Genomic DNA, 26402 nt, shown 5'->3' with positions numbered 1-26402 from the left:
CCGAAAGACACCACCTCTGACAGTGCAGTGCTCCCTGGGCTACCCAGTTATCTATCAACCTACAACCTTCTGACTCAGAAGCGAGAGTGCTACCCACTGAGCCACAGCTGACATTGTCAATATACATTTTGTCTTGTTCATAGATAACTGGGTAGCCCAGGAGTTTATCAAATGTGGTAGCCCACCAAAAATCTTCATAGCTCATTTCACATCATCAATGAACTGAGACTTTCCATTTTCTTTGTGTCCTCTGCCACTAAATCCATTAAAATTTGCATCTGGTTAAAACAAGATACTGCGACACATACTGTACGGACATGAACACAGACAGGCACTGTCATTAAGAGGCTCTTGTGCTTTTTTGGTACTAAAGATGGCCAGCATCACTTTCAGTACAAAAATAAATTTGGTTAAATTCCTATTGATGTTAACTGGGGTTTTCAGCATGGGGGTATTTTCAAATGATTGGCTAGGATTTTATGGGGCCTACGACTACATACGCACAGCGTGCACCGTCGTAAAGTGTCGTCCCGTTTCCCCCCCACCCCCCCCGCAAGTTTCAGCTTGCCAGATCATCCGCATGCGTAGGAAATGGACAATTGCCGGCGGAGAGTTGGGCTATTTGCCCAGCGAATGTACATGAAACTATTACGCCTGGTAAAAGCATACGTAGCACCTTCTGTTACCCATGTAAGGGTTTTTTTTCAATCATTTTAAACAATCTAAAAACCTTTAAAATTAGTTGAGATTATTTTGGCCCCTTTAAAAATGCTTAATTTATTTTTCAAAAAATGAAACTTGTTTTAAATGTTTGATTAAATTGTATTTTAATTCATTTTAAACATGTGATTTATCTTTAAGTTGTGTGAAAGTGTGTTTCTTGTGTCACTCCTATTATATTTATGGGGATTCCGTACGCACATGAAATCTCCTTAAGTATAATGGGAATCCACTTTTTGATAGCTGGGCCGGCCCACATGATCCCAGGGTTGCTTGCGAACTGTATACGCCCCTGGGATACGTGGGCCTTTACTCAGGCCTATGCCTGCCAGTCCAGGACTGCAAGAGTCCGAAGATACGGAGGCACCAGGTAGGTGCGTACTTTTCTTGCAGATCGGAGGCATTCTCCTGCAGGAAGCCTCCGACTGCAATTTCAAGATTATTCGTTGTTTTTTGCCTTTTTTCCCTTGACCAATTTCAATCCATCTTGAAGTAATTTTTTGTCAAAGATTCTATATAAAACCTCAAACTATAAAATCTCTGGATTCCATTGAGTAGCATACATTTTAATTGTTGCTTTTTAAGAAAGGATGATTACACTGGAGATTCTTTGCTGCAGGAGTTTCTCGGGGCAGTGTCCTCGGCCCAACCATCTTTAGCTGCTTCAGCAATAACTTCCCTCCATCATACGGTCAGAAGTGGGGATGTTCACTGCTGATTGCACAGTGTTTAGTTCCATTTGCAACTCCTCAGAAGCAATCCGTGCCCGCATGCAACAAGACCTGGCCAACATTCGAGCTTGGGCTATAATAAGTGGCAAGTAACATTCGCGCCACATAAGTTCCAGACAATGAATATCTTCAACAAGCAAGAGTCTAACCACCACCCTTTGACATTCAACGGCATTACCATCGTCAAATCCCCCGCCATCAACATTTTGGGGGTCACCATTGACCAAAAACTTAACTGGATCAGTCACATAAATGTGGTTACAAGAGCAGTTCAGAGGCTGGGTAATCAGCAGCAAGTGACTCCCCTCCTGACTCCCCAAAGCCTTTCTACCATCTACAAGGCACAAGTCAGGAGTGTGACGGAATACTATCCGCTGGCTGGATGAGTGCAGCTCCAACAACACTCAAGAAGCTTGACACCATCCAGTACAAAGCAGCTGGCTTGATTGGCACCCCATCCACCACCTTAAACATTCACTCCGTCCACCACCAGTGCACCGTGGCTGCAGTGTTTACCATCTAAAAGATGCACTGCAGCAACTCACCAAGGCTCCTTCAACAGCACCTCCCAAACCCGCAATCTCTACCACCTAGAAGGACAAAGGCAGCAGGTGGATGAGTACACCACCACTAATATGTCCTTACTATACAGTACAAATGCACATGAGGCCCATACTTGAGAGAAGGTCACTCTGTGACCAGTAACCTTTATTCACCAGCACTGAAGTGAAGTAGGTGGGTGGAGCTTCCCCTTTTTTACCTGAAAGTCCAGGTTAGGAGTGTCTCCCACAAGTTCACCACCTAGTGGTCAGTGTTCATCCTGTGTACAACTTAGGTCAGTTTATACATGGGTTACAATGACAGTTGAATACATGACATCACCTCCCCCCCCCCCCCCCCCACCCCCAAAGTCTTATTGGAATCACAGGTTGAGTCTCTTTGGTGGTTTACGCTCCCTTGTAGAGCGCCTGAGTTGGGGCTCCGGTTGTTGGGCGCTGGCCTGAGTGTCTGCTGTTTGCGGTGCCTCAGGCCTGTCCGGGCTGCCCACAGTGACTGGGGCTCTCCTCCACTTGGTTCCAGTGTTCGGTCACCTGTGGTGGAGTGAACTCTACATCGTGTTCTTCCTCTGCTTCTTCCATGGGGTTGTTGAACCTCCTTTTTGTTTGATCCACGTGTTTGCGGCAGATTTGTCCATTTGTAAGTTTAACTAACAGAATCCTGTTCCCCTCTTTAGCAATCACAGTGCCTGCGAGCCATTTGGGTCCTGCAGTATAGTTGAGGACAAAGACAGGGTCATTGACATCAATACATAGCGCCCTCGCATTCTCGTCATGGTAGTCACATTGTGACTGGCGCCTGCTCTCAACAATTTCTTTCATGGTGGGGTGTATAAGGGATAACCTGGTTTTGAGCGTCCTTTTCATTTGCAGCTCTGCGGGTGGAACCCCTGTGAGCGAGTGTGGTCGGGATGTATTGGCCAACAGGAGGTGTGATAAGCGGCTTTGTAGGGAACCCCCTAGGATTCTGAGCATCCCCTGTTTGATTATCTGCACTATTCGTTCCGCCTGGCCGTTTGAGGCCGGCTTGAACAGTGCCGTTCTGACATGGTTGATACCATTTCCTGCCATGAAGTCCTAGAATTCAATGCTTGTAAAGCACGGGCCATTGTCGCTGACCAAGACGTCCGGCAGACCATGGGCGGTGAACATTGTCCGTAGATTTTCTACCGTGGCAGAGGATGTGCTTGAATTGAGAATGTCACACTCGATCCATTTGGAGTAGGCGTCTATGACAACCAAAAACATTTTTCCCATGAAAGGACCTGCATAGTCTACATGGATGCGTGACCATGGCTTGGCGGGCCAGGACCTGGGGCTATGGGGGGCTTCCCTGCTCGCATTGCCCAGCTGGGCGCACGTATTGCACCTGCGAACACAAAGTTCCAGGTCTGCATCTATCCCTGGCCACCAAACGTGTGACCTGGCAATTGCCTTCATCATGACAATGCCCGGGTGCTCATTGTGGAGTTCTCGGATGAACATCTCTCTGCCCATTTGGGGCATCACTACTCGGCTTCCCCATAGTAGGCAATCGGCCTGAATCGAGAGTTCAGCCTTGCGCATGTGAAATGGTTTAAATTCCTCAGGGCATGCCCCATACGTGGCTGCCTAGTCCCCATTCAGGACACATTTCTTGACTAAAGACAGTAGCGGGTCTCTATTTGTCCAGACTTTGATCTGACGGGCTGTCACGGGTGAGCCTTCGCTTTCGAAAGCTTCAACAGCCATGACCATCTCAACAGCATCCTCGGTGGTGGCTAGTGGGAGCCTGCTGAGTGCATCGGCGCAGTTTTCTGTGCCGAATAGTATAGCCATAGGCGGCTAACGTGAGTGGCCACCTCTGTATGCGGGCTGACGCATTTGCATTTATGGCCTTGTTGTCGGCCAAAAGGGATGTTAGGAGTTTGTGATCTGCTGCTACCCTCCTCCCCAGGAATTCTATCTCTGGAGCTAGGAAGACGCACTTCGCCTTTTTCAGTCGCAGCCCTACCCGGTCCAGTCCGAGTAGCACCTTCTCCAGGTTGTGGGGGTGTTCTTCAGTATCGCAACCCGTGATGAGGATGTCGTCTTGAAAAACCACCTTGGAATCAACTTGAGGAGGCTTTCCATGTTTCGTTGAAAGATTACGGCGGCCGAGCAAATCCCAAACGGACATCTGTTGTACTGAAACAACCCCTTGTGTGTTGTGATGGTGGTCAACTTCTTCGACTCACTCACCAGCTCCTGGGTCATGTAAGCTGAGGTCAGGTCCAATTTTGAAAAAAGTTTGCCACCTAATAGCATCGCAAGGAGGTCCTCCGCTCTCGGTAGCGGGTACTGGTCTTGGAGTGACACGCGATTGATGGTGGCCTTGTAATCGCCACATATCCTGACTGACCCATCCACCTTGAGCACCGGCACAATCGGGCTTGCCCAGTCACTGAATTCGACTGGCGAGATGATGCCTTCCCTCGGCAGGCAGTCCAATTCGCATTCTATCTTTTCGCGCATCACGTACGGCACCGCTCTGGCCTTGTGGTGTACTGGCCTGGCGTCCGGATTTATGTGAATCACTACCTTGGTCCCCATGAAAGTGCCAATGCCGGGTTGAAATAGTCAGTCAAATTTGTCCAGGACCTGTGAGCATGATATTCGCTCCACAGAGGAAATTGCATTGACATCGCCCCATTTCCAGTTTATGACAGCAAGCCAACTCCTTCCCAGTAGTGCGGGACCGTCCCCCGGGACAATCCAGAGTGGCAACCTGTTCTCCGAATTTTTGTGGGTCATGACTGCCGTTGCGCTGCCTAGCACCGGAATGATCTCCTTTGTATATGTCCGTAGCTGTGCGTCAATCGTCACTAATTTTGGCCTCCTGGCCTTGGACGCCCACAACTTGTTGAACTGTTTGATACTCATCAGGGACTGGCTGGCCCCCACGTCTAGCTCCATTGATACTGGGATGCCATTGAGGAGCACTTTCATCATTATCGGTGGCGTCCTGGTCTATGAACTGTATATGTGCTCCACATGAACTCGCTGAACTTCAGCTTCCAGCGATTTTCCCCCAGTGTCCATTTGGCCTCGTAGGGCTTACATCGGGCCCGTTCTCCTCGTACGTCAACCTGGCTGCAGGCTTCTTGCACATACGCGCCAAGTGACCGCTGACGTTGCAGTTTCTGCAGGTATATTGCTGACACCTGCAAGCTCTGGCTGTATGTTTGCCTCCACACCTCCAACATGAGCCGTTGTTGGAAACAAAAGATCCATTGCCAGTCGATTGTCTCTGACTGTCTCTGTAACTGTCCTTAAGCGCGCCATTAACAGGTGTTGATGGCCCCATTACTGGCCGCATTGTCCATTGCGATGGCATGAATTGCTGTTCAGCTAGCCATTGTCTATGTTGAATTCCCCCTTTGCGTTCGACTACATGCTCGAGCATGTCCGATTGTCCCTGTCTGCCTGGAGAACTCTGTGCCGGGTTGACAATGTTGACTCCCTGTCCATTTGCTGCATTTAAAACAAGATTTTTGTGAAACATCATTCTGGTCTCTTCCTCCCCTGAGATAAATGTCTGGGCCATCAAAGCTGCCGTTTCCAGGACCAAGTCTTTGGTCTCAATCAGTTTCCTGAAAACCCCAGCGTGTCCGATGCCCTCAATAAAAAAGTCTCGCAGCATCTCCACACTGCATGCATCTGGGAACTTACCAGTCACCGGAGATCTGCCACGAAGTCTGGAACGCTTTGCCCTTCTCGCCGCCGGTGTGTGTAAAACTGGTGTCTCGCCATGTGCATGCTGCTCGCTGGTTTAAAGTGTTCCCTGACCAACTTACTGAGCTCTTCAAAAGTCTTGTCCGCCGGCTTCTCTGTCACTAGAAGGTCCTTCATCAGGGAGTACGTTCTGGATCCACAAACCGTCAGGAGATGAGCCCTGCGTTGGTTGGCTGAATCCTGTCCTAGCCATTCCTTAGTGACAAAACTTTGCTGTAGTCTCTCAATAAAATCGTCCCAATCATCACCAACACAGTACCTCTTGTCTGTGCTGCTTCTGGCCATGCTCGTGTGGTTTAAATCCTAGTTTCTCGTCGCCAATAATATGTCCTTACTATACAGTACAAATGCACACGAGGCCCATACTTGAGAGAAGGTCACTCTGTGACCAGTAACCTTTATTAACCAGCACTGAAGTGAAGTAGGTGGGTAGAACTTCCCCTTTTGTACCTGAAAGTCCAGGTTAGGAGTGTCTCCCACAAGTTCTCCACCTAGTGGTCAGTGTTCACACGGTGTACAACTTAGGTCAGTTTATACATGGGTTACAATGACAGTTGAATACATGACAACCACCTGCAAGTTCCCCTCCAAGTCACACACCATCCTGACTTGGAAATATATTGCCATTCCTTCATCTTTGCTGCGTAAAAAATTCTGGCATTCCCTCCCTAATAGCACTGTGGGAGTACCTTCACCACACTGACTGCAGCGGTTCCAGAAAGCAATTCACCTCCACATTCGAGGGCAAATAGGGTTGGGCAATAAATGCTGGCCTTGCCAGCAACACCCACAGCCCATGAATGAATTTTTAAAAATCTGCATATCATGCACTGGTTAAAAATGGGTACACATCTTCAATTCCCCATACAGGATAGTTGTGTTGAACATAGGCTTGCTGTATCCTGCACAGAGAGAAAGTCATAGAAATATATTGAACTTACAACACAGAAACAGATCATTTTGCCCAACCAGTATGTGTCGGTGTTTACCCTCCATGCAAGCAAATAGTTCTAATTCCATTTATCCTCCCTGTTCCCATATCCCTTGAACCCCTTTCCTTCATGCACCTATGCAATCTAATCTTGAATGTTGATATAGTTTCTGCCTTACAACACCCTTACAATTGTGTGTGAATAAGTTTCTCCTGCTCTCTATTCTAAATCTCTTACATTTAATCTTGTATCTATGGCCCCTCATTCTTGATCCCTTAATTACTGGAAACAGTTTGCTTCTTTCCACCCTGTCTCATAAATATTTCTATCATTTTGCTAAGGATTGTGTGCAGTCCACTTTTTTGGCAAGGGCATGACTCATAATACAAAAAAAGCTAATTTGAGAACCAATGAGGTGAGAGAGCATCAGTCATGAAAAATAAGTTACTGCACCTTTTTTAAACTCTCTCCAGCTGTTCCACAGTAAAACCTGGCACTTGTTCAATGATCTTTTTGCTTTATTCAGTTCTGTGAGATTTGGACAGCAAAGAATTATAACAATGCTGTGGCATATGTGGGAGCAGGGAGTGACACCTGCCCACTTCAGATTGCTAATCCTAGCTCTTCATTTGCAACACTTACATTCACCTGCATATTCCTACTCATACACTGCAGCATTCGAGGATTGCACGTTTATAAAAGAAATGGAAGATTCCATTCTTATCTTTCTAATCGTAACCAGTATATCTCCTGCAATGGCTTCTCTTCCTACTCCCGCATCGTTACCTCTGGTACCCCAAGGATCTGTCCTTGGCCCTCTTCTATTTCTCATCTATATGCTGCCCCTTGGCGATATCGTCCGAAAACATGGAATCAGTTTCCACATGTACACTGACTACACCCAGCTCTACCTCTCCACCACTTCTCTCGACCCCTGCTTGATATCTAAATTGTCGGACAATCCAGTATTGGATGAGCAGAAATTTTCTCCAATTAAATATTGGGAAGACCGAAGCCATTATCTTTGGTTCCTGCCGCAAACTGCATTCCCTAACCACTGATTCCATCCCTCTCCCTAGCATCAATCTGAGGGTGAACAAGACTGTTCGCAACTTAGGTGTCATAGTTGACCCTGAAGTGAGTTTCCAGTCACATATCTGTGGCATAACTAAAACTGCCTTTTTCCACCTCCATAACATTGCCCCCCTCCGTCTTCTGCTGCTGAAACCCTCATTCATGCCTTTGATACCTCTGGACTTGATGACTGAAATTCACTCCTGACTGGTCTCCCACATTCTACACTACGTAAACTTGAGGTCATCCAAAACTCAGCAGCCAGCCCGTGTCCTAACTCACACCGTCACGATCACCCATCACCCTTGTGCTTTCTGACCTACATTGGTTCCTGGTTAAACAACGCCTCGATTTCAAAATTCTCATCCTTGTTTACAAATCACTCCATGGCCTTACCCCTCCCTATCTCTGTAATCTTTTTCAGCCTCACAACCCCACAAGATGTCTGCACTCCTCAAATTCTGCCATCTTGAACATCTCTCACTATAACTGCTCAACCATCGGTGGCCGTGCCTTCAGCTGTTTGAGCCCTAAGCTCGAGAATTCCCTCCCTAAACCTCTTCGCCTCTCTACCTCTCTTTCCTCCTTTAAGATGTTCCTAAAACCTACCTCTTTAACCAAGCTTTTGGTCATCCGCCTTAATTTCTTCTTTTGTGGCTCGGTGTCAAATTTATCTGTTTTGCCTTGTAACACTGTTGTGAAGCACCTTGGGACGTTTTACTACGTTAAAGGCGCTATATAAATAAAAGTTATTATTATAAGTTATTATGAACATGGCATTTTGCTGTGTGCCACACAGCTTCCTAAATTTATCTGCCTTTCACAGCAGACAATAATGGAATTCTTATCAAATACCTTTTCAAATCCATAAGATTTATCCACATGGTTAAAACAAATATAGATCTTACAGGAAGATGTTGGAACATTGATTTGCTGTTGAGCCACTTGAATTACCTCATTTAAAAGAGCAGCTTTTAACTTTTATTTTCGCGGTAAATCCACTTAGAGCTACATTTGTTTTCTGATGAACTTTTTGTCTCCAGTTTGTTTGCAACGGAGTTGTAGTCAAGACCTGGTTTGATAAAGCATCTGTTCAGCCAAAACAGCTTGATTAGGGGATGAAAAACGGACTTTTTTGCCTATGATAAAGTATTTATATATCAAAAACAAACACTAGTTCATGCCATGTGGTATAGTGTAGTGTGTTTTTGTGTGCTCTTAAGAGTTTTTAGGCAGGCTCAGGAGCAGCATGCTGTGAAAATTCTGTTTTGCAGCTTTCATATTGACTGTTGGGAAACATTTATGCCCCAGCAGATGTGATATTGGCCATGGCACAAAATACCACAGTAGAGTTGACATTATGTTTCACATTTCATTTAATTTTTTATTCAATTTTATAAAACTCAAATTTACTCACTTGACCATGTGGCATGATTGAATTACTATTGTCAAGTCCATTGAATACCTTGCATTTATCTCAAACCCACGTCTGTCGAAATTGCACTCAATTGAACAAAAATGTGAAAATCCAGTCCCATTTGCACCCATTAATAACAAAACTTACCATGTATGTGGCAGTTGACATGAATTTGGCGTGCCAGAATGTAAAATTTTTAAGTCTAAAAGCCTTCAGTTATTACCACTTATGTTGACAATGAGCGTGGCACCTGCTTTTTAGGCCTCTACATTAGCCGTGTTGCGAGCGATCATAGTTTTCTTGACTTGAGAATGTTTGAAGAATAATGGCCCGAAAATTCCTGTATCTGGTCAATGACCAGCACCCGCCACTGGTTAGACTTGCCCATACCCATTTAATGTCAATATTTTTGTGTGGAAAGTTGCTGGAAGTACAAGGTGGAAACGTCACGCTACCCACTACAGGGCACCTGGACGTAAGTGAGCAGGACAAGCAATTGTGTATCTCCTTAACCAATCAGATTGAATGATTCTTAAATGAGCAGTATATGATCTGAACAATGAAGTTTTAAGTGGTGAATTCAAATTCAAATCAGGTACAGAAAGAGAAATAAAGAGAGGGAAAGAAAGAAAAAGGGACAAAGAAAACATTTTTAAAAACATTTTAATTTAAAAAGAAATCCATCTTTTGTCGGACACTCCTAAACTGTGAGAGTTTAGCGTCTATTTGCAGAAAACTCATTCTGCCAGTTATTAGATATTGCATGTAAAATAGCCATACATATTTTTAAAAAGTACAATGCAAAAATATGAAGTGATGCAGTACATTCGTGCTTCAACACTCAAAACTGGAAATTGGTATGATATCCATTTAAGCCTATAATGTGAGCTCCAGTCTGTAGGGAAACACACCCCTGTTATTTACTCCTTGGCACCCAAATGTACCACAATTTCATTTGGGACATTATTATCAGTTTAGCTAGAAAAATACTTCAGAAATGAGCTTCCATAGTATCAAGGCTGCAGAATAGTGAATGTACCTGTATGTAGGAACTGCAGTAATAACAGTCATTAAGGGATTATCTTTTTTTGCATTTGTGTTGTGTACAGTTGGATCTTTTATAATGACTTCAAGGTGGGCATGAACAGATTAGTCAACAGGCTGTAGCATGTGAGCTTAATAACCTGGATCTATATGAAGCATACAGCCCAGAATGGTTAATGTTCCCATTTGGAAGATGAACATGCATTCAAAGTGGTTTTAATAAATCTTAAACAAGATCACTCCAACCACCCACTGGCAGGACAGCTTGGGAAAGAACTGCTTTGCTGTATTTTTGATTTGAGAATTGCTCTGTACTGGAATAGAGGATAGAGAACTGATTAAAGCATTTGGCAATTTTGCCTTTATGCATTGCAGCCATTATTATTGGTTCAAGTCTTGATCCTAATGCCCAAAGCGCCTGTTGCTATCTTATTTGAAATGGATCTGAGCATATGCCAGCTAATTCCCATTTAAAAAAAAAACAACATTCTGAGAATCAAGGCCTCCGCCAGACAGCCAAATGGATTGCTGAGTTTTAATGAAGTGTTATCTAACAGATGCTCATGGGTTGAGGCTTCCAATCTGTTGTATGAAACTGATAAACCCTGATATTTTGGGTTGTGTTGCTAGGGGAAGAAAAGCTGTGTATGTCCACACCTTATTTGTCTTTACTGGAGCAGTTATATTGTCTAAATCCATTACAACCTCGATGGCTGCTTCCAAATAGTGGAATTGCATTTATAATGCTTGCTTTTACAGTTCTCCCCTTACTATTATAGGACATTGTTGGAGTGAGTGGCATATGGAACAGCCTATCTACTGCCTAACCTCAAAATTGTGAACCTTATTTATATAGGAGCAAAGAGACTATGGCCACAGTTTTGGTTTCTTTACTGCCCCATTTACCAATGACACCAAAATAAAAACTAACACTTACCACTACGGTCCCACCACTACCATTTTGAATGGGTCTTGATATCAACATTCTTGGACAGGCCAGAAACAGTCAGCAATGAGAAGGCGCAGTGACGCACATGCAGGACCTGGCCACTGTCCCTGAGCAGAACGTTGCCACAACCAGTGTCCAATAAAGGAGACTTAAAAAACACATTTGATGTGGATTTTGTGGCAGCAGGTTCAACAACATTTCTTGTCCATCATCTCTTCTCTCCCCTGCCCCTCCAAACTGCAAAACTGGGCAGAACATTACTAAATTATTCATTTAACAGGAGTACAAGAATGTATCATTGGAGGATGCTAACCAAATGGATATGAATATCTTTGTTTCCTTTTTACAGACCCAGAACAGAATGAAGCTGATGGCAGATAATTACGAGGAGGACCACCTGAAATCCTCGGCACATTCAGAGCAGACGAACCATAAACCCTCCCCAGAACAGGTGAGAATCATGTTTTCTTCTAACTGGGAATTGTACAGTTAATGATTAGGGTTTATATAGCACCATTAACACTTCTCTCAGACACATCAGCAAGTGAAAAGCTATATTTTTGGGATATCCTCTCCAACAGACCTGGGTCAAGGTTGGAGTTGAGTGACTTAACACCAGGAGCAATGTGAAGGGCTGCAAACCTGCACCACAGAAGGGGAGTATCTCTTAGTATTGCAAAAATCATTGTACTGGTTATGTTTGTAACTTATGTGCATGAGGACATTGTCATATGATTCCCTTACCTTACATTTGAGCAGCAATGGCAGTCTAGATTTACGAGGCCAGTAAAATGGATGCCCTTTGATCCAGTTTGGCACAGCACCTGTGTGAAACTAGACCCACTTGTTTTGCCCAAAGCAGACCCAGATTGCAATCAGTTCATTTGTTGGCACAAGTCTGAGCGCACATGGAAGGATTAAGCACAAATGAGTTCTTCCGAGAACCCCACCAAATCCATATCCTCGACATAAATGCATTCGTAACACATGCTAGAGTGGATCACAATAATAGAAATAAAACCAAATTCATAATTATTTTCAGATCTCTTTTGGACATGAGATTAGCTGTGATTTAGCAACCAAACCCAGCGGGAGGGCTGTGTGTCTATGTGTATGAATAATTACCCACACCAGAAACTCGCTAGTTATACTGTTGCAATAACCGGCTTGTATTCAAAAGGATAATTGTTTTTTTTTCAACGGCTGCAGGCTCCTTAGTAACAGCTACTTTTTTAAATTTAACTTTGTGATTGTTATAATTCAAGTTGAAATTGTAAAAAAAAAGTTCATAAACAGAATAGATAAACCTCCTGTTAAAAACCCACCTTACTAATCAGTGCCAACAACTTATATGGTGCATTATTAAAATCCATTCAAACCCACATTACAGCTGGTTTGTTGTCCTAAATATGTTTGATGCACTTCAGTGTTTTTGAGTACATGGACTCTGCCATGAAACCTCAGCAAACCTCTTGAAAACATACCTAGGGAAAGCCAGCACATTGACAGTATGCAAGTACTTTGGTCTTTGTAAATGACGCTGAATGTGGCCCGAGCTTTTTCCCTCTAGACTGCTCCAATACTATAGCTTCTGGTTGTGGCTCCTGTTAAGGTCATGGTTGGGTTCCAGTGTTTATATACGCTATTCCTAACCAGTAAATGGTTTCCCTGATGCCCATTTTTTCCAGTTCAAGCAAGTGCCATGTGTTTCCATTTATTAGCTGCTGATTGTTTATATTTAATCCTGCTTTCCATGTAGCATGACAGAGAAAGAAGCAACAATTGGACTGATTGCTGGGATCACATGTCGGAATGTTAAAGGGTGTACCAAGCACATTTTCTCAGCCTTTACCCAACCATTTTCTTTATCTTTTTTGCACTTTACTTTATTACACTCTACAAATAGTCTTTTGTGCAGGACAGGCTTCCATTTTTGTATAATGATATCCCGCAAACTAAATTGTTGAACTACATACCTGTGGTAAACATAGTCCAAGCAGATAAACAAGGCTCATTTGCACATTTGAAAACGTATTGTCTTACAAGCTTTCTCCCTTCCCCTCGTCATCAAGACTTGTTGCACTCTCTGATGCTCTTACTCATTCTTTACCCTGTCATCAAAACTATAGACCTGCTTGCCTCCCTCAGTTTTCCATTTCTCCTACAATCCAGAGGCTTTTAAGACCTAAATTTGGCATCAATTAAACACAATTTTCTGATATTTGTTTTGATTTTCTTTTTTCTTTTGCGCTCTTTAACCTTAGAGGTGTCCTGTGCTATTGCAAAATAATCACTCTTTGACAGATTTCTGATGGTGTTCGCAGAAAAGTAATGCTGGGCTAATATTAATTAGAGATTGTCATCATGCTTTGAAATTGGTAACTACAAAAAATGCAAGTTAGATTTCAGGAATTGGAAGCATAGTTTTTCTGCCTAAATTGGATTGATACCCTCATGGATCTATACCTTTCCCAATAGAATTTTTAAAAATGTGTAATATTTTGGTGTGTCCCACGTACCACATGGAGATTGCAAGAGATGGTTCCCAAAGAAGGCTTGTTTAACAGATGAGCCCACAGTAATTGAGGTTAAGTTCAAAATGATGGAGGATGGTTGGAATGATCAATATCATTGCTCCAAAATTGCATAAAAATATGAATAATAACTTTTTAAATTAAAAACAACACAATGCAGAAAGAAGCACAAAAAGGAGAAATGATATGGTGTCTGAGCTGGCTAAAAACCTCATTTTGAAGAACCAATGGCCCAACAACCGTGCCTAAAATAAACTCTGAAAGACTTAGTCTGCACTTTCAATCTGTCTGATTTTCCTGTCATAATTTTATTCTGTTTTGCTTTATAGAACCATAGAAATTTACAGCACAGAAGGAGGCCATTCGGCCCACCGTGTCTGTGCGGACCGAAAAAGAGCTATCCAGCCTAATCCCACTTTCCAGCTCTTGGTCTGCAGCCCTCTAGGTCATGGCACTTTAAGTGCACATCCAAATACTTTTTAAATGCAGTGAGGGTTTCTGCCTCTACCACCCTTTCAGGCAGTGAGTTGCAGACCCCTACCACCCTCTGGGTAAAAACAGTTCTCCTCAACGCCCCTCTAATCCTTCTACCAATTACTTTAAATCTATGCCCCTGGTTATTAACTTCTCTGCTAAGGGAAATTGTTCTTCCTCTCCACACTATCTAGGCTCCTCATAATTTTTTATGCCTCAATGAAGTTTCTCTTCCATCTCCTCTGTTCCAAAGAAAATAGTCCCAGCCTATCTTTCCACATAACTAAAATTCTCCAGTCCTGGCAACATCCTCATTTATGGTTTGTACCAAAGCTGATACCTTCTGATTTTCAATTTTTATTTCAGGTTTCAATCCAGAAACCAGAAATGACTTGGTCTGCTCTTAAAATCAATGCTTTTTCATTTAAGAATTTCCTCATTTTTGTAGAAGAACTAGGTTTTTGTGAATTTTTGGGGGTTCCATTTTTACCCTCTGAACGTCTAGACACTTCACCTTCATAGTGACTATGGCATTTGGAGGTGTGTCATGAGCCATCACTTTGAATCCAATCCCAAACTATCTGACACTTTTTAAGAGCTAGTTTCCATGTTCTTGATTATATTTGTTTTAATAAGTGGAACATTCGTTGACTTAAATTGTGTTAGATTCTGTCTGCATCTTGAAAGGGTCATTGTCATTAGGAATTCTAGCATCCAAAGCAGGAATTGCCCAGCATATTAATATAATTATTTAATGTTCTACAGTGCACCAATGAAGATGTATATGTTCTCCCTGAAATATTGCCTACGAAATATTATTGTTAGTTAAGCTATATTGATGTTGTTCCTGAGTAGCCTGTATAAAGTGACAGTGTTGTGCACAACAACCAAAAACACCGATCTCCAAATGAAATCCAGTTAAATTTATCCTAATCTTATCAAAGCACAAACAGGTTTGGCCCGGGGAAGGAATGAATACTAGGAGTCTACTTGTGTCAGTGCACAGTATTGGCTGTTTTTAAAAAGGACTAATTATTTTGCTACTTGTTTTTATTTATAAATGAGTAAGGGCCATCTCTTTCCATCCATTGGTGACTTTACCCCAAACTGTGACTAATTTTAGCATCAGTGATGCAGAGGTCACGATTTCAAGGTGTTGGGAATCACAGGGGCATTCCCTTACCCATTGCTCCAATATGTCATAAAGCTCTCTTCCTTTTTGCTTTTGTTTTATTCCCTCTCAATCAAGAAGTATTACCTCAGAGTATTTCACACAGACTAAGGCTCCTAGCACTTCTATGCAATATTAATTTTGCTAAGATATACTCATGTTAAATGCAGTGAGTTTAAATTTACACTGAATTCAATTCACGAATGCAGTGAAATGTCTTTGAAAGTGAAAGTTTCCCAATTTACAGTATTGTGATGGAAGGTAATAGTGCTAGCTCAGAAGTTTCCGTAAGACTAGGATGGCATAAAGGGAGTTCTGCAGATATGTTGCATGAAGATAAAATGTACAGGTGGGTCAGTTATTTGTTAAATATGACAGCAGCTGTCCAGGTAGAGGAGCAATATTCTATATTTTCTGCTGTCTTCTAGCCTTAGCCAGTAAGGTAAAACTGACACCATATGCACTATTCACTTCAAGATTAAATAACAGGAAGAGGGGAACCAGAAAATAGCAGAAATGAGATCAGAGAATAGAGATATCAGCAGCAGTAGAATTAGAATTATCCCCAAAAATGCAGGGACCAAATTGAAAAAAATAGCAAATGTTATGAAGGAGGTATTAAATTGCTTGTATGCCAATGCCAATACTGTAACTAACAACGTTGGTGAACTGCAGGCACAAATTGCTTCATGGGATTATGAAGTGGTTGCATTAACAGAGACATGGCTGAAACAAGGCCAGGAATGGGTTCTTAATATTCCTGGTTACCAAGTATTCAGGAATGATAGAGAAGGAAAGAGAGGAGGGTGTGTGACAGTATTGATTAAGGATGATGTTACAGTTCTAAATAGAAAGGATATACTAAATAATTCTGGGACTGAATCTGTTTTGCTTGAGTTGAGGAACAGAGGGTGAACTGTTCCACTGTTGGGAGTTGTTATCGAGCTCCAAACAGTGAGAAGGAGATTGATGAGAAAATTTGTCACCAAATTTCAAACTGGATGGATTTGACCATGGAATCATAGAAATTTACAGCATGGAAGGAGGCCATTTTGGCCTATCGTGTCCACAATGGCCGACCAAGAGCTATCCAGCCTAATTCCACTTTCCAGCTCTTGGTCTGTAGCCCTGTTGGTTACGGCACTTTAAGTGCGCATCCAAGTATTTTTTAAATGTGGTGAGGCTTTCTGCCTCTACCACCCTTTCAATCAGTGAGTTCCAAACCCCCACTACCCTCTGGGTGAAGAAATTCCCCATATATCTCCTCTAAACCTCTCCCCAATTACTTTAAATCTATGCCCCCTGTTGTTGACCCCTCTGCTAAGGGAAGTAGGTCCTTCCTATCCACTCTATCCAGACCCCTCATAATTTTATACACCTCAATCAGGTCTCCCCTCAGCCTCCTCTGTTCCAAAGAAAACAAACCGAGCATCTCCAATCTTTCCTCATAGCCATAATTCTCCAGTCCAGGCAACATTCTTGTAACTCTCCTCTGCACCCTTTCCAGTGCAAGCACATCTTTCCTATAATATGGTGACCAGAACTGCACACAGTACTTCAGCTGCAGCCTAACAGTTCAAGCATAACCTCCTTGCTCTTGTATTCCATGCTTTGACTAATAAAGGCAAGTATTCCATATGCCTTCTTAACCACCTTATCTACCTGGCCTGCTACCGTCAGGGATCTGTAGACCTGCACTCCAAGGTCATTTTGTTCCTCTACACTTTTCAGTGTTGTACCATTTATTATGTATTCCCTTGCCTTGTTAGATATCCCCAAATGCATTATCTCAAACTTATCCGGATTGAATTCAATTTGCCACTGTTCTGCCCACCTGACCAGTACATTGATATCTTTCTGCAATCCGCAGCTTTCTTCTTCATTATCAACCACACAACCTATTTTAGTAACATCTGCAAACTTCTTAATCACACCCCCAACATTCAAGTCCAAGTCACTGATATATACCACAAAAAGCAAGGGACTCAGCACCGAGCCCTGCGGAAGCCCACTGGATACAGCCCTTCAGTCACAAAAACGCCCATCAAACATTACCCTTTGCTTCCTGCCTCTGAGCCAATTTTGGAGCCAACTTGCTACTTTGCCCTGGTTCCCATGGGCTTTTACTTTCGTGACCAGTCTGCCATGTGGGACCTTATCAAAAGCTTTGCTAAAATCCATATACACTACATCATACGCACTGCCCTCGTCGACCCTCTTGGTTACCTCCTCGAAAAATTCAATCAAGTTAGTCAGACATGACTTTCTCTTAACAAATCCATGCTGACTGTCCTTGATTAATCCATGTCTTTCCAAATGAACATTTATCCTGTCCCTCAGGATTTTTTCCAATAATTTTCCCACCCAGGTTAGGCTGACTAACCTATAATTACTCAGTTTATACCTTTCTCCATTTTTAAATAAAGGTACAACAATAGCAGTCCTCCAGTCCTCTGGCACCACACCTGTAGCCAGAGAGGACTGGAAAATGATGATCAGAGCCTCTGCTATTACCTCTTTTGCTTCTCTTAACATCCTTGGATACATTTCATCTAGGCCTGAGGATTTATCCACTTTCAAAGTTGCTGAGCCCCTTAATACATCCTCTCTCACTATGTTTATCTTGTCTAATATTTCACACTCCTCCCCCCTCATTCCAAAGTCTGCATCACCCCTCTCTTTTGTGAAAACAGATGCAAAGTATTCATTAAACATCAGACCCACATCTTCTGCCTCCGCACACAGATTTCCTTTGTGGTCTCTAATAGGACCCACTCTTTCTCTAGTTGTCCTCTTGCTCTTAATGTATTTATAAAACATCTTTGGGTTTTCCCTGATCTTACTTGCCAACATTCTTTCATGCTCTCTCTTTGCTTTCCTGATATCTTTTTTAATTGTACCCCTGCACTTCTTATACTCCTCTAGAGTCTCTGCAGTATTGAGTTCTCGGTATCTGTCATAAGCTTCCCTTTTTTTTCTTTATCTTACCCTTGACATCCAGGGGGTTCTAGATTTGTTAGCCCCACCCTTTTTTTAAAAGGGTACATACTTACTCTGTACCTTCAGGATCTCTTCCTTGAATGTCTCCCACTGCTCTGACATTGATTTACCATCAAGTAACCATTTCCAGTCCACCTTGGCCAAATCCTATCTCAGCTCAGCAAAATTGGTTTTACCCCAATTGAGAACTTTTATTCCTGGTTCACCTTTATCCTTTTCCATAACTCCCTTAAATCTTACTGAATTATGATGAGTAGCGCCAAAATGCTCTCTCACTGATACCTCATTTACCTGCTCCTATTCATTCCCCAAAACCAAGTCCAGAAGCGGCCACTCACTTGTTGGGCTTGTTGCATACTGGCTAAAGAAGTTCTCCTGAATGCATTTTAGGAATTCCGCACCCTCTGTACCATTCACACTGCTTTTTCCCCAGTTAATATTAGGGTAGTTGAAATCCCCCACAATTACAGCTCTATAGTTTTTGCACTTCGCAGCAATTTGCCCACATATTTGTCTTTCTATCTCCCTCTGTCTGTTTGGGGGTCTATAATACGCTCCCAGTAGTGTTATTGCCCCTTTTTTGTTCTTCAATTCAACCCATATGGCCTCGTTTGATGACCCCTCTAACATATCATCCCTTCTCACACCAGTAATTGTTTCTTTAATTAATACTGCAACCCTCCCCCCCCCCTCCTTTTTTACCCCCCTCTCTATCCCATCTGAAAACCCTATAACCAGGAATGTTGAGCTGCCATACCTGTCCTTCTTTCAGCCATGTCTCAGTAATGGCTATAATATCATACTCCCAAATGTTTATCTGTGCTCTCATCTAATATGCCTTATTTGCTATACTCCTTGCGTTGAAGTATACCATTTAGTGGTGCCAACCCTCCTTGTTTATTTTGTTATTTAAATGGAGAAAAAATACAAATTGCTGCAGAACAGAGGAACTTGGGGGTCTTTGTGCATGAGGCACAAAAAGTTAGTATGCAGGTACAGCAAGTATTCAAGAAGGCAAATGGAATGCTGGCCTTTATTGCAAGGGGGATGGAGTATAAAAGCAGAGAACTCCTGCTACAACTGTACAGGGTATTGGTGAGGCCACACCTAGAGTACTGCGTACAGTTTTGTTTTTTGTATTTAAGGAGGCAGTTCAGAGAAGGTTTACTCGGTTGATTCCTGAGATGAAGGGGTTGACTTATGAAGAAAGGTTGGGCCTGTACTCATTGGAGTTCAAAAGAATGAGAGGTGATCTTATTGAGACATATGAGAAAAAGAGGGGACTCGACAAGGTAGATGCAGAGAGGATGTTTCCACTCATAGGGGAATCTAGAACTAGGGGGCATAGTTTTAGAATAAGGGGTCGCCCATTTAAAACTGAGATGAGGAGGAATTTCTTCTCTCAGAGGGCTGTAAATCTGTGGAATGCTCTGCCCCAGAGAGCTATGGAGGCTGGGTCATTGAATATATTTAAGGCGGAGATAGACTGATTTTTGAGCGTTAAAGGAGTAAAGGGTTATGGGGAACAGGCAGGGAAGTGGAGCTGAGCCCATGATCAGATCAGCCATGATCGTATTGAATGGCGGAGCAGGCTCGAGGGGCCAAATGGCGTACTCCTGTTCCTACTTATGATCCAGCCCTTGTTTCCTCTGACTTCCAAATTCATTTTCTACTTTTCTGTTGTCCAATTCCAGCTTTGCATCTCTCCCTACTCTATCTATTCTCAGGTACCCATCCCCCTGCCAAGCTAGTTTAAACCCTCCCCAACAGCACTAGCAAACCCTCCCACAAGGATACTTGTCCTGGCTCTGTTGAGGTGCAATCCATCCGGCTTGTACAGGTCCCACCTCCCCCAGAAATGGTCCCAAATGCCTCATAAATCTAAAGCCTTCCTGCCTGCACCAGCTCTCCAGCCACGCATTCATCTGCTCTATCCTCCAATTTCTGTACTCACTAGCATGTGGCACCGGCAGTAACCCGGAGATTACTACCTTTGAGGTCCTGCTTTTCAATCTCTCTCCTAGCTCCCTAAACTCTGCCTGCAGGACCTCATTCCTCTTTCTACCTTTGTCATTGGTACCGATATGGACCACGAACCTTTGTTTTCAATGTAATATGCTGCGTATCCATGCTTTGAACTGAAGATGGCAATGGACTTGCATGTGTTCTGGTGAATTGTGCTGCTCATTACGTCACTCGTGCAGTTCCTGGTATCTGCTAAGCACCATATGGGAATTCAAATCTAAATTTGTCAGCTATCTAATGACCAACAAATCACTATGTCCCTTGGGATGAGGGTATGCTGGGTTCCCTTGGTGTAAACTTCAGGGTGATATGTTTGGCAATGGAAGATTGCAAACAAGTTACTTTCTGTGACGTCCATATTACTCCAGGGCATGGCTGCTGATTGATTGGTCTGGTTCATTGGTAGAACATAAGAGAAGTAGATCTGTCACTCGACATTGGGGATCTTCCCACTCAGCTTTAAGGCAGTGCCATAATGGGTAGGGTAATCCTTGCAGGCAAGTAGCGGGAAATTTCTGTGTAAATTGTATGCCATTAGCTGGTTAAGCTCGAGTAGAACCCCTCTACATTCTTAGAGGGGAGTTCCCTAGCTTTCAGCCATTGGCAAACTGCACTTATGTTGTCTGGGGGTTCTTTAGGGATCGAGTGTGCACTCCTGTGTGGATTGTCAGGTTTGTACACTTCTGATGTTTTCATTACTAAATCTGACTTCGTTATTGGAGTTGCAGAATATTAGATTCAGATATTTGTGGTTAGAATAGGAGAGAGCTGGGTTTAGTTGTAAAAACACAGGGACTGCCTTGTGGGTGGCGTTCGCCCAAAATTCAGCCGAAACAAGGAGTGGGGTTTTAAGCTTAGTGATATGTCTAACATATAAAAAGTACCATGGCTGACCAGAAAGAAAATCATTAGTTTCACTTTATAGAGCAACCCTATACTCTGTTCAATCATTTTAAAGATGAGATTTGAAGGCTCCTAGAATCTCTTTCTGATGTTGACAGTATTGTAGTCTGAGAAGTAGTAGAACTTTCACTTTAAACTCTGAATAAGTGATCTGTCTTATTAACTTTTGTAAATTTGAATTGAGACAATTAATTTGGGTATTCCCTTGATATAATTAAATTGCGAGGGCCTTAGTACCCTAAAATTTAGCTCTGACCATTCCATGTTGAAGAATGTTGTAGTGGACTGCCACTACTGGTATATCGTAAAGGCACCCAAAATTGAAGGGAAAATACTAAAGATGATAAAGTTTTCATTCTTGACCACCCTCTTCCACCCCCACCCTTTTAAATTCAGTGAATACATTTTGTATTTTGGTGCGTTCAGTACAACCCTGTCACTGATGTATAATGGTGAGGTGATTCAATTTGCAGGAAACTGAGGAAACGTGTTTGTCCATTAACAAATCCATTCTTTTGCACAAAACAAAAGGGGGGCACGATCTCTGGGAAGGCACCTCTTTATTCTAATGTACAATCTTGTTGTTGCTTGCATATACTAACTTGCTCTTATTTCGTCCCCATGCTATCATTGGCTGTCCTTGTCATCTGCAACCAAATAGGATGATGAGGAGGGCATATGGGCATAGCCAATCAGATGAACTTAAGCAGCTATTTTGTTCAGAATGGTGAGAATCTGTTTTGACTCCTGTTCTTCACAATCACTTGCACACGTTGATTCCAAATTGCTAACCCTATTTCTATGTGTGAGTGTTCTCCATTTCATTTGAACACTTTGTTTAACCCACTTGTGTGTGTATGTTTGGGGGTGGGTCACTCTTACTGACCTGTGATTTCTTTCCACTCATACAAGGGAGCACCCCAGACTTGACAGTTGAAATTAAAGGTATATATTTAGGATTCAAAATCTTTGAACACTAGTATTACAATAAGGATTTAATTATGTGGCATTTTTATTTCAAGTGCATGTTGAAACCCAACAGCAAATGTTGAAACCCAACTGCAAATGTGCACAGGATTTCATGTTAATTGTGTTGCTTGGCAGTTGTGGTATATTGCTCTGAAAGGTGGACGATTAAGAAGGTTTGAGAGTTATAAAATTAAACTGACAGTGATTCATGTAAACAAGGGACATGAAAGGTGTGTAGAGTGCAACCTGATTTCACGCTGAAATGATAATAGATCATTGCAAATAATTTTTTGTGTTTACTTAATGGCTAGCACACATGTAAGCAGAAAAATGGCCATCATTCATATTGTGGAGTAATATGGAATCCCTGCCGAAGCACGAAAACATGGCGGAGAAGCGTTACTGGCGTGGATTCATGACCTCATCTCTCTTATCTGGAAGGAAGAGATCATGCCAGGAGATCTCAGAGACGCTGTAATCGTGACCATCTTCAAGAAAGGTGACAAGTCCGACTGCGGTAATTACAGAGGAATCTCCCTGCTGTTGACCATCGGGAAAGTAATCGCAAGAATCCTCCTGAATCGCCGCCTTCCTGTGGCTGAAGAACTCCTCCCAGAGTCGCAATGTGGATTCCTCCCACTAAGGGGCACAATGGACATGATCTTCACCGCGTGGCAGATACAAGAGAAATGCAGGGAACAGCACTAACCCCTGCACATGGCCGCCTTTGACCTCACAAAAGCCTTCGATACTGTCAACCGTGAGGGATTATGAAGCGTCCTCCTCAGATTCGGCTGCCCTCAAATGTTTGTCGCCATTCTCCGCCTGCTCCATGATGACATGCAAGCCGTGATCCTGACCAACGGATCCACCACAAACCTATTCCACGTTTGGTCCGGGATCAAGCAAGGCGGTGTCATCGCACCAACGCTCTTCTCGATCTTCCTTGCTGCAATGCTCCATCTCACCCTTAACAAGCTCCCCGCTGGAGTGGAGCTAAATTACAGGACAAACGGGAATCTGTTCAACCTCCGCCACCTCCAGGCCAGATCCAAGGTCGTCCCATCCTCCGTCTTCGAACTACAGTATGCAGACGACGCCTGCATCTGCGCACACTCGGAGGCTGAACTCCAAGCCAGCATCAGCACCTTCACCGAGGCATACGAGAGCATGGGCCTTACACTAAACATCTGGAAGACAAAGGTCCTCCACCAACCTGACCCTGCCACACAGCACTGCCCCCTGATTATCAAAATCCACGACGAGGCCTTGGGCAACATGGACCATTTTCCATGCCTCCGGAGTCTACTGTCAACAAGGGCAGACATCGACGACGAGGTCCAACACCACCTTCAGTGTGCCAGTGCAGCCTTCAGTCGCATGAGGAAGAGAGTGTTTGAAGACCAGGATCTCAAACCCAGCACCAAGCTCATGGTCTACAGAGCAGTGGTGATACCCGCCCTCCTGTATGGCTGAGACATGGACTAAGTACAACAGGCACCTCAAAACACTGGAGAAGTACCACCAATGCTGCCTCCGCAAGATCTGAAAATCCATTGGCAGGATAGGCGCACCAACGTCAGTGTCCTCGCTCAGGCCAATATCCTCTGCATCGAAGCACTGACCATGCTCGATCAGCTCCGCTGGACGGGCCACATCGCCTGCATGCTTGACACGAGACTCCCAAAACAACAAGCGCTCTACTCGGAGCTCCGACACGGCAAGCAAGCCCCAGGTGGGCAGAGGAAATGCTTCAAGGACACCCTCAAAGCCTCCTTCAAAAAATGTAACATCCCCACCGACACTTGGGAATCCCTGGCCCAAGACCGCCCAACGTGATGGAAAAGCATCCGGGAAGGCGCTGAACACCTCGAGTCTCTTCGCCGAGAGCAAGCTGAAGCCAAGCGTCGACAGCGGAAGGAGCGCGCGGCAACCCAGGCACCCCACTTACTTGTTCCTCCAAACACTGTTTGCCCCACCTGTGACAGAGACTGTAGATCCTGCATTGGACTCTTCAGTCACCTGAGAACTCATTTCTAGTGTGCAAGCAAGTCATCCTCGACTCCGAGGGACTGCCTATGATAATGAATTACAAGTTTTATCTGCAACAACTGATATTAATATGGCACTTCTACCATGATAAAACATCCCAAAGCACTCCGCAGAAGTAGAAAAACAAGCAAAGGGAGAAAAGTTAGGGTAGGAAACCAAAGGCACAGTCAAAGAGGTAGAATTTTTTTCAAAAGATAATATGTGTTTTAATATAGGAAATCCTAATTTCTGTTGTGTTTAAAAATGTGTCACTGGAATCCTTATTACATTAAAATTTACAGCAAAGAAACAGGCCATTCGGTCCAACTGGTCTGTGCTGGTGTTTATGCACCTCACGAGCCTCCTCCCTCTCTCCTTCATCTAAGCTTATCGACATATCTTTCTATTCCTTTCTCATTTATCAATGGTTGCAGTCTCTGCGCCTATTCTATTTTTGTTTTGCCTTGAATTACTTGTGTTTGTTGTAGGTGCCATGAACTGTGGAACTCGCTATCACAAGGAGTAGTTGAGACGAACAGCATAGATACATTTAAGGGGAAGCTCGATAAACACATGAAAGAGAAAGGAATAGAAGCATATGTTGATGGGGTTAGATGAAGTAGGGTGGGTGGAAACCCCGGCACAGACCAGTTGGACTGAATGGCCATTCTATGTAATTCTATAACATAACATCGGCTGTGATTGGGCAGAAGTGTGCCTGTAGCTGGCTCAGTTGACTCTCCCTCTGATTTTGTTGCTTTTTCTGAGTTCACAGAATTCTAAGTTAACTGCATTATTTGACTTTAGCCACAGGACCTTTGATATTTGTCTTTATTTTTTTTTAAATCTATATTTTTGTTAGTGTTACCATTTTCTTCAATTATCTTATTGGAGTCTCCTTGTACCAAGTTACCTATTCTTAGGCCTTTGTCAGGGCCCCTCTGAACCAACAGTTAGTTGTTGACCTAAAGCTGTTCTTTTGATTTTCCTTCCTCCCTCCCCCTCTGGACAAATATCTGGTCTCAGCCTGGTGAATTGCCACAGTGGCATAGATTTAATAGGAACTCAAGCGGAGGATCTCCGGAACACCTTCTGTGGTGCTACCTTTTAAATGCTCCATTACCTGGAATGTCATTTTAAATCCATCAATTTTTAACTGTTTAATGGGCACATGATTTATATACATCTTCAAATTAAGTGTTGTTACAAAAACATTTTAATTCTATCTTGGGAATCAATTGACAATTCATTACTTATAATCTATAATCTTATAGCTAACTCTATCCAGCTTATAGGGCTTCCTAGTATCTTAAGAAGTACTGTCCAAGATTTTAAAATATGAGGTAGGTTTATTATCACGAGCAGTTATTTTTAATAATATATATATAAGAGCTGATCATTCAGTATATTGCTCACGATGAGTCAGAAGTTTTATAAGGAAAGGGTGTTATGCCAAGTATTAGTATCAGGGGTGACCCTGATCTATCAGCGTTGGGGATGGCCTTGGAATCTCGGAGCACTGGTAATTGGGTCCAGGGTCTTGCAGTACAGGGATGTGTAAGGGAGGACTGGTAATTGGGTCCAGGGTCTTGCAGTACGGGGATGTGGATGGGAGGACTGGTAAAGAAAAGAGAGCTTTTATTTATACAACTTCTTTCACGTCCTCAGGATGTCCCAAAGCAGTTCTCAGACAATGAATTACTTTTGAAGTGCAATCACTGTTGTTTTGTCGGCATACTCAGCAGCCAATTTGTCCACAGCAAGTTCCCACAAACATCAATGAAATAAGTGGCTGGTAAATCTGTTTTAGTGGTCTAGCTTGGGGGATAATTGTTGGTCAGAACATCAGGGAGCTCCCTTCCTCTTTAAATAGTACATGCGATCTTTTATGTTCACTTCAACAGGCAGATGGGGCCTAGGTTTAATGTCAATGCCTTCCTCACCCCCCACCACTGCTTTCGCCTTCATCAGCTGCTTCTTGCTTTAAAGTCCTACCTTAAGGCACTAATTGTATTTTGTATTTCCTGACTGATGCAGTCACTAACAAACATAAATTTCAATAAACCAGCAAATATTTACCCCAAAACACTCATAGAAACTGGCAAATCTTAATGGGAT

At 43.2% G+C, this 26402-nt stretch overlaps 1 protein-coding gene across 3 annotated transcripts in view; it reads left to right on the top strand.

Annotated features, from left to right (window-relative positions):
* LOC139280807 (ELKS/Rab6-interacting/CAST family member 1-like) overlaps positions 1-26402 on the top strand; it is a 1247673-nt gene that overhangs the window by 1041088 nt on the left and 180183 nt on the right. For 2 of the 3 annotated variants that reach the window (XM_070900522.1, XM_070900521.1), the window contains one exon: positions 11527-11628. In XM_070900522.1, the coding sequence (XP_070756623.1) occupies positions 11527-11628 (102 nt within the window). Of the gene's footprint in view, positions 1-11526; positions 11629-26402 lie in introns of those variants that run through there. The other variant, XM_070900523.1, reaches the window with a different exon arrangement.

This window comes from Pristiophorus japonicus, chromosome 15 (assembly GCF_044704955.1).
Source record: "Pristiophorus japonicus isolate sPriJap1 chromosome 15, sPriJap1.hap1, whole genome shotgun sequence".
Lineage (NCBI taxonomy): Eukaryota > Metazoa > Chordata > Chondrichthyes > Pristiophoridae > Pristiophorus > Pristiophorus japonicus.
Note: the sequence above shows the minus strand (reverse complement) of the source record. Positions and strands in the feature narration are given on the sequence as shown.